At 29.0% G+C, this 10,045-nt stretch overlaps 1 protein-coding gene across 1 annotated transcript; it reads left to right on the forward strand.

The window, feature by feature from the left end:
- Positions 1–357: 357 nt before the first annotated feature.
- LOC119681428 (proteasome inhibitor PI31 subunit-like) lies at positions 358–2,647 on the forward strand. Its single transcript, XM_038094615.1, has 5 exons — positions 358–578; positions 1,444–1,500; positions 1,566–1,859; positions 1,919–2,064; positions 2,263–2,647. The coding sequence occupies exons 1-5, from the start codon at positions 465–467 to the stop codon at positions 2,585–2,587; spliced, it is 936 nt and encodes a 311-aa protein (XP_037950543.1). The 5' UTR covers positions 358–464; the 3' UTR covers positions 2,588–2,647.
- The last annotated feature ends 7,398 nt before the right edge of the window (positions 2,648–10,045 follow it).

Consider the following 10,045-nt stretch of genomic DNA (forward strand, 5'->3'; position numbering starts at 1 on the left):
GAAATGGGTGTTATATATAATAAGCTAATATAAATTTTGAAATTTCATCAATTATAAACAAATATATTTGAATGACAAGTGTTTTGACATATACTATTTTGCCATTAGTAGTGGTCACTTGCACTAGTCGATAAGGCAGGATACAGACAAAGTGCACTTAGCTTCAAACTGGTTACTGATTTTTAAGATCATTCTTTTTAAAAATATGAAAGACCAGTTTTATGTTCTTTATCAATTCTCTTTGATATTATTGTATACCGAAATTCCAAATTAAATTTTTATATATAAAGGCAATTATTGTTATATGTCAAACTAAAACTAAACTGTTCAACATTTTTTTTTTTGTAATTTCATATTACAAAATTCAAAATGACCGTTTAGAATTATATTTCCAGTATATTGTCAAGATATTCATACAGGATCAAATCAAAAGAAATATTCCAATAAATATAAAAGGGAAAGAAATGGCTGAATCAATCTCTAATCAAACTAATGACAGCTATTTTTATGGCTGGAATCTATTTTATAATAGCATAGTCGGTAAAGTTAACAAAAAAGGAGATGTACTTATAGCACTGGTAAGTAAAAGAAAAAAAATATTGAAGTCGACATACGATACGCGTGTACTATCAAAAAAAGATGAGGGCACAGGAGTTATAATCTATTCTCCTGACTTTTTAATAAATCAAGTTAGTTCAAAACTTTTGGATTAATGTAGCCGAATTAGAAAATGCGTTCTTCATATTTATAATCAATAATCAATTATTTAGGTTTTTACTTAAAACTAACTTTGGTTAAAACTAACGCTTTTTCAGAGCCCTTTTAGTTCGGTGTTAGGAAAAGACACTACAACATAAAAAAAAAAAATTAATGCGCACCACTTTTTGTTTAAACCGGACTTAAAGAGCAATTAAAAGTACTATATATGTGATCATGCATAAGAAAATAACCTGATATGTAACAGAACTACATCATCTTAACTACTCCTAGCTAGCGTTTATTTTCGATTTCATCTACAGAAACAGATTAGAATTCTCTGAAATAGTACACATATTTGCCCATTCCTGCAGAGTTCATTTGTTGTGTGCGACATAAAGGCACTTAAATATTTTTGATGTCATTTCAATAATTTCTCCATATTCATATCTAAGCATTTGGAATTTAAAATTGTGAAATTGTTTCAGATTATCATGAATTTAATAACCTTTATTTAACATTTCTCACCAATTTTTTAAGGCTTTTGAGGTCAAGATCAGGATTATCTTCTTTGATTAGCATGAGCGGTGTTACAATTCTTTTAGTACAACTATCTTTGTGTAAAATTTATACATATTTGTTTTTGTAAATTTAATTATAATTATTAGTTATAAAATATAGTTGATATTTTTAAATCAGGTTTTTTAGAATATAAAATTAGCAAAAATTAAATTTTTTTTATTTCAGGCTCATTTTGTATTAACAAAAAACTTTGATTTCCGATGTCTTGGCAATGGAGATAAAGTAAGGAATTTTGATTTTAGTTCATAAGAAATAATGTATAATTGTTAAAGTTTTGATTTTAATAGATGTCGTTTTCTAATGAAGAAGTTGGTTCTGAAACATTACCGAATGACTGGAATCAAGATGAGACTAAATATGCTTTGAGATATTTAGTACATAATAAGTTATATGTACTATTGGGTGTCATATCTGAGGAGAGTCTAATAATAAATTTAGTTGTTGCTCAGTCGAAAGTGGTTTCTAATATAATGTTAGAACCAAACACAGTAGTAAATGATATTAAATTAATCAATATAAATGAATTAATTCCAACGGCAACTTTTATATGCAATCGCTATGAGAAGGAATTAATTGATCCAGTAAGTTTAAAAATAGTTACAAAAGTAATTTGTTGCATGTTCATTATTTTAATTTCAAGGTATTCAAACCTCCTAATAAGAATACTACATCTCAACAAACAAATGAAACACCAACTAGTACAAATAATAGTCAACCTAACAATTCTCAAATCAATACTACTGATAGAAGAAGTATTCAACCAGTTCATAATCCCCCAATTTTGAGGTAATGCTTTTTAAAAAAGATAGAGGTATTCATGATCTCGGGTAAATGTATTTTGTTATTGCCGGTTTGTACTGTTAGTATGTTAGTAACAGTGCTCTGTTACTGTGTTTGCAAAAAAAAATTATTAACTATAATATATTTTTTGATTTTGATTAAGTATTTAACTGTTTAATTAATTAATAATTTTTTATTTAAAAGAAATGTCGGTTCGCGTTACCCATTTAATCCGCTAGGGGTTGGACGGGGAGATTTGGATCCGCTTGCACGTGGGGGTCCTGGTAGTATTATGCCATTGCCTTTCCGTCCAGTACAAGGTCCACGTTTCGATCCAGTTAACCCTGTTGTTCCAGATGTAAGGCCATTTCCTCCTAATCCCAACACAAATCCTAACCAAAATCCAAATCCTGACTTATTTGTACCGCCTGGTTCGAATAACAATCCAAATCCCGACTTATTTCCACCTCCTGGTTCGAATAACAATAGACGTCCAGATAATTTTCCACCACCTGATTATTATATGTGATTTTTGTATAAAAATGCTGTAAATAGATTTTTTAAATAAAATATTAGATTAATAAATATTATAAGCAATAGAAATCAAATATAAATTAATATTAATGTGTTTCTGATTAGTTGAACTATTGTTAAGTTACTTGCATATCTTAAAAAAATTATGTAAATGTTTTTATAAAATGACTGGGGAACTGTCACTTTACAGTTTAATTCAAATATCAGTCTGAATTGCAAGATGGAGAGAGTGACTTTTTTTAAAAACCTGGCGATTAACATGTATGTATATACTCACCTTCATTTTCAAACTCGAGCTTTAATTTCATAAGCCATTTAAAATGGTATAATCGTATTACAGATGGCCAGATAATATTAAAATTCTTACAATTAGGTATCAATGCCTCAATGAGATATCACAACAGTATTGCATTTACGTAATTTTTGTCAGGATATTTTGTATTCTTGGAGGTAGATATGAATACATGTATTTAGGAAAAAGTAGATATCGTAGTAAACACTTGGAGGGCTTGGAGGGAGGGTTCTTAGAACTTTTGCCCTCAAATATGATAAGAACAGTTACATTACAATGGTATATGAGATGGTTTCCACTGTGCATACCCAATTCATTTTCATTTGCTCTTATCGACTTCACTTTCTAATTCTTATACTCGAGGTTACATTCTTCATAATCATATATAACTCTCTAAAGCTCGTCGTCTTCTTAAAGGACGCTGTTCGTACGTTTGGAGTTTAGAAGTTCTATCTTTAAAGCTAGTACGAACAGGAGTATCACAACAGACAACTATGAGATATATGAGATAATTTTCGTTGTGCATACACAATCCATTTTTATTTGTGATTCTAGACTTCGATTTCTAATTTATGTACATTTATGCTTGTCTATAATTCTATCTTCTATTTTTATCCCTCTCAAAGGGTGCTGTACTTGCGTTGATGTTTCGAACTGCTACCGCTAAGGTATTTCTTTAGGTCTTGCTTACTAACACTGGTATCAGAAAGTATAAATATTTGTGCCCTGGTGAGCTTTGGTGCACAAGGCTGCTAGTTCAATGTAATATTTCTAAATCCATAGTATTGATTTATCTAAAAAAATATTAAGTATTTTTTAAGCAGCATTAACATTTTTGAAAGGTTATATCCACATACGAAGAGTGTGCTTTAACATAATACATTTAGTGGATATTTATAATCAGTAGTCGGTCTTTACAGTTTTAATTTTTATAACGTTTTTGTTATTTTTTTAAACTTTCAAATGATATGAAAATCGAATAATTTCATATACCGCATGACACTATCGAAACCTATCCATTGTATTGATGATGTTTATGTCCTTAACTGCAAGTATTCATTACCATATTTCGAAGCAATAATAAATTGACAAGTGTGTAATTAGTTTGTAATTTAATTTGTGTAAACAATTGCCTTTTCTACGTATTAATTACACGTCCACAACGATTGGGCTCATTTGGCATGGTAAGCATGGGTAAGCCTTTCATGAGCATTACCCACCGGCAACGGCGGAAAGGAAGTACAGTGCCTTGCCAGCATAACGTTGTATAGGTAATGACACAATTACGCTGCACTGCCTTGAAAAGTTCGTTACTTGGTCTGTTTTGTATGAATTTCGTAAGTGGGCGTGTTGATTGTTGGTTAAACAATGAACACAGCTACAGTTTTTTTGTTTCTATTTTTTATTGATACTGCCTATTATGTATTGGGAGCTCCTTTGTGGTTTGAGGTCATATGGTTAAATTCACAATATAATTTATTAATATCCGTAACAACCAATTAATAGTTATAAAATTCTCTTCCAATTTTTTATAGGTAATTTGATAAATAAATAAAAGTAATGAATATAAATTTAAAAAAAAAATGGTAAGACATGAACGATTTCTTTAGAGGTCATTGTAATATCATATGATATTCTTTGCTTTGGTAAAATACTACAAACTTCTGCTTTCAAAGTATGACAAGTTTAGAGATAATTTCATCTTCTTTTATGCAAAACTAAAAATTGTAATATTTAAACATTCTGTTCCCTAAATTAAATTTTAATTATTTGGAAGGAATTTTAATTCAATCGTCTTTCATTTGTACGCGTTGTTTGAGAATTTATTTATTTTATATTTTATGTTCTTTGTAGCCGCCAAAATATTTCAATTATTCGAAACAATTTGTCAGTAAATAACGCTGTTTCTTTTTTTTTTATTTCGTCATTGGTATTAAATATTTTCGTTGTACACAGCACTCACATATATAGAAATTCGCTGAAGGCAGACTATAAAATGCTAAATGCCGCAGAAATTGAAAGTTAAATTAAATAACAGACCGGGAAGGCATGAGAGATCTATGGGTACGGGCGACACCCGAATGTCAGCAACATTCTGATTTATTTCAGCATTGAAACGCTTCGTTGCTACTCGTTAATTTGAGTTTTTAGTTTTTTTTCGAAGATTTTAATTTTTTTCCCTTTTAATTTGGATGATCTCCATCATGTGCACAGATTTCCTGTCTTGTTGACTATTCAGAAATATTCTAGGCAATTTGCAACAGAAAATAAATCAAAGTAAATAATTTAAGAAGAAAAAAAAACATCAAATTCAATAATATTATGTGGACACTTTTTATATTACAATATATATATATGTATATATATATATTATTAAACGCATACATTTTTTTGTGATTAGTACAATTTAATTTTTTAATCCAGTAATGGTACATGTAATAGTATTATAACAAATATTTCTCATTAAATTTTTAGAACATCTCTGCTTTAACTTTAATCCAACTTTTCTTATAAATTCGCAAATATGCAAAGTCAAGTAAAAACATCTTTGATAAATTTCATGTCTTGTGTGAACGACTATTTATATATTTTATTTTTTGCGGTAGGTGTGGAAAGCATCGAAAGCCACACTCTAAGATTTGAACCCTCTAAAACCACGTGTTGAGAATAACTCAGCTGTCAGAGTGTGAAAGACTTCTGACTGCAATCACACTCCAATATCAGGGGGTAGAACATAAGAAGCGACAGATTATTTTATTATTTTGGAATTATAATCTCTAACTTTCTTAGTGATGTCTTTTACAGTTCTGTGTATATTTTGAAAATGTTACTTGTATATCCGAGTCAATAAGTTTTTAGTACTTGGTGGGAATAAGAATATTCCCAAGGTAAGACACGCTTGCTGTAAAAGGCGACTAGAATACATTAGACGTAACATAATATCATTTGGGGTCTAAATTGTGGTGCGCGAGTTTTATTTGGCGCCCGAATGGTCTTATTTTCGTGTAGATTAAAACATACTAACATAAATATATTTTGTTATGGATTTTTAAAACTTATTTAACTTTTATAAGTATATTTTGTATGTTAAATTGACTACCAATGCTGTTTGAAATACACATACAGGTAACCATATTGGAAGAGTGGTAACGACGGAAATTTGTTGGGAGAGTGGTAACGAGGTGGCTTTATAATCACGTCATCTTCAAAAATTGTGTCTACAATAATAACATTTTATAAATGGATCCGCCATCTTTAAAAGCGATGGATCGAAGATGAATATTTAGGTTCGTGTAAGTCCACAGTTTTGATACCCAGTAATATATAATTGATTTCTGTTAAAAATGTAGGACTCATTTTTTAATAAAATTAAATTTGTATTTGATTGTATAATAAATATTGAGCCGAATTTTATAAATTATTTCTTTAGAATAACATTTTTTTTTAGAATTACATTTTTTTTTGTTTTTAATCTTACTTAATATACAGTTCTAGTATACTTTTGAGTTCTTAGCTCTTGGAGGTGGTTCAATTCATACACATTACCTTGATAGGTCGGGATTAAGTTGATATAAAACCTATATTTTTATACCTATATTTAATGTTACAATACGTGCTACAAACTGGTACACAACTGTCTGTTCAATTAGATACTGATCCAGGTATGGAGGCTTATATTATATTACATTTGAATGCATTCCTTTTATTCTGTAAGCATAATTTAAGATCCCAAACTTGGACTATCCAAATAATCAAATATGTACTAAATTATAGCTTAATAAATAATTTATTAATATCGTATTTTATTATTATTACTTTTAAACGTTAGTGTTAATCATAATGAATAACTTCATTATAATATATATGAAAACTATGGGTATGTACTATATATAAATATTTGAGTACTATTATCATTATCTGATACTAAAACTACAAAGTTGATATTCAACTATGGAAGTCACAACACTATTTTCTCTAATTTGTTCGTAATTATGCATAAAAGTAAAAAATGTTAACAATTTGTGCTAATAATTAAATTGAAAAAAAAATAATAAAATTTTTTTATTAATAACAGACGATGGCTTGTGAATTTTAAGCAATTAAAATCGATTAAATTTTAAGTGACATTTCACGCCGTAAATTGCCATAACTAAGAGTTTTATTTTGTGTGCAAATTTGGTTAATAGTCAAGCAGCTATTTTAATAGACCAAATATGAATAAATTTATTCTGAATTTTTAATGCCATGCCATTCAGTTTTACTTTTTAAATAAAATTATATTTGAAATATCACACAGGTGTAGTCATCGTTTACTAAGAGATGGCAAAGCACGAAGATAGACGGAAATGGAACAATATTATTTGATTTCATAAGTCAGTATGTTTTAATAATCCTTAAGAATATATATATGATATATATGTACAATTTATTTATAATATAAATATAGTAAATCGGAAAAATACTCCCTATTTTTATGCACCAATAAGGCTGAAGGTGCCATTCATCCAAGTTAGACTAAATATTACTCTGAATAATTTGAAAAAATCTTTAAAAGGATATTTTCAATGACTGCAAATGGATTTTAACTAAAGAATATGTTGCCTATAAGGTCTACTAAGGTCCATTGAATCAATGTTTGCATTATTTAATCTTATTTCACCATTAGAAAGTTGTTAGTAAAGTGATTTTGTAAATTCTTAAGACATATTTAAGTCATATATAAGTGGTATATCTTTATGCTATGTGTAATATAATATATAGCTCCATCTCTACAGTACGTACACAAACCACAGAGTTGACAGTAACCAAGATTGACGTGCCAATGTGATTGGATCTAATAGTTAATTTGATAGGTTACATCTTTTATATTTGGAATATGTATTACAAGATATTTATTACATAACATATTGCAAAGATTATGCAGTGTATATAAGACTCAAATAATATAAAGAATACCTTATTAATTGAAATGCAGACCATCTGACCATTGCCATATACAAACACTGCACTTTATTAATACATCCTACATGTAGCAGATGTAACAACTACTACACATTATTTTTTCCATATTTTTATTATTTGTATATATCATAGTGGAATACATTGTACCTATGTACTTTGTAAGAGGATTTTGTGTTCTATAAGACACCTGATTTCAAATTTTTGTAATTTATGAACACTATTCTCCAGGCTAGGTTATAACAGTGATGCATTTTGTCTGAATGGCTAACTCTTCTAGTAACTGCCTGTGATATCTCCGGCATCATGTTCAAAGTTATTCATTCAAATTCACAACCGTCCAAAAAGTGAATTGAAAAACATTAAAAGAGTTTCACTTCATAACAATATAAATACTTATATAAATATTTATATATATATGGATATATTATATTGATTAGGAATATAATATCAGTGTTAGGTTCTATAATATTCTATAATATATGTATATAAATATACATATTTCTTAGAAATCACTATTTATCCTGTTACTCACCTCAAAGCCATAAGTTTAAATGATTAGGCTCGCTTCTACTGAGGGACTACTTAAAAACCACGTACTACTTGACAACTATTTACGTTTGAATTTAGCTGTTGAAATTAAGAATTGGAAGATATAATTAATACTGAGGAACTGAAAAGACAGGACGGGTTTGTGGTCTTAGTCATTAGTTTTTCATTGTAAAGTAGCTTTAAACCTGATTAATTCCTATAGAAGAACTGATGAAATTAAAGATGGAATTAAAGCCCGTAGTCATTAACCTTTAATGGTGAAGTTAATTTCTGAAGATGTTCTGAAAAGGTTTAGGATAGAATTATGGCCGCAGTTATCAGCTTTTTATTGCTTTTCATTTTTCAATAGCTTTAAGTTTAAGAGCAGATGTTGTCATTTGTTATTTAAAATAAGATGGTATTTTAAAATTGACCATAAATAAATATAACAGTATAAACCATAACAATATTTAAATAAATAAAATACTGTTTAGTTCAGTGCAATATCAACAGTGGTGTATGTAGGGTGTGGTGTTTAATTTACACCTTCTCTAAAATATTTTGGACCACTATTTCCACTATTTAGTGTTTCGGAACACTAAATATAATGAAGTTTTATAAATTAATTGTTTACATATGAACTTTAAATTTATTTAAATTACACTTAAATGAGACGCTGTATATAGTACTAAGATTTGTTTATGTTATGTTCTACAGTTTTACCTAATGGGGGAGTCGTTACCTTCGTTTGGCGTTGAATGTATACTGATCTAAATCTATGTACATACCAACGTCACTCCTGTGGTATCACAATGGGCCATCAGTTGAGCTCAAGTGGGCTTTTTGGGATACAAGGTCGCCATTCCAACCTACCTACCTATGTTCTACAGTTCAATAAATGTAATTGGTTTAAGTGATGATTATATTATAAATTTGAATGAGAAATTAAATACCGTTTGGTTAAATCTTATATATATAAAAGAAAGATGTGTTATTGTTACACCACTTATAACTCAAGAACGGCTGAACCGATTTAGCTGAAAATTGGCAGGGAGGTAGTTTAAGGCCAGGAGAAGGACATAGGCTGAACCGATTTAGCTGAAAATTGGCAGGGAGGTAGTTTAAGGCCAGGAGAAGGACATAGGATACCTGTTTATCCCGTTCACGACAAAGTAGGTTTTGAAATTATCAAATTTTTGATATAAGAAAATATTTTATTAAAATTTAACAGATAGAAATATAACTTAGTTAATGTGTTTTTAAAAGTTGTATTAGATCAATATAAGTTTGTGTTGCAATAAATATCGTTTTTAATCAATAAAACTACCTGGTTGTTGCAAACTCAACAAAATAAATAATTAACAATTATAATGTATGGTATGGTTGAAAATTTGAGTTTTTAGTTTTTTAATAATGCCGCGACCAAGACGATCGAATCTTTCCCGACAAAGCCGTAATGCAAGAAGAATACGAAATACTGCAAATTTAAGGACTGAAGGTCGAGCGAACAACAGAGGTCAACAAATAGATAATTTGCGATGTGTACTAAAATACACAAATAAATTATGAATGATTAATGTAGGTATTTTTTCCAATTAAAAAAAAACTGCTTATTTATTGCCTTTAAGGCGGAACAGAGTTCGCCGGGTCATCTACTAGTATATATATAAA

Source organism: Teleopsis dalmanni, chromosome 2, assembly GCF_002237135.1.
Source record: "Teleopsis dalmanni isolate 2A chromosome 2, ASM223713v2, whole genome shotgun sequence".
Classification (NCBI taxonomy): domain Eukaryota; kingdom Metazoa; phylum Arthropoda; class Insecta; order Diptera; family Diopsidae; genus Teleopsis; species Teleopsis dalmanni.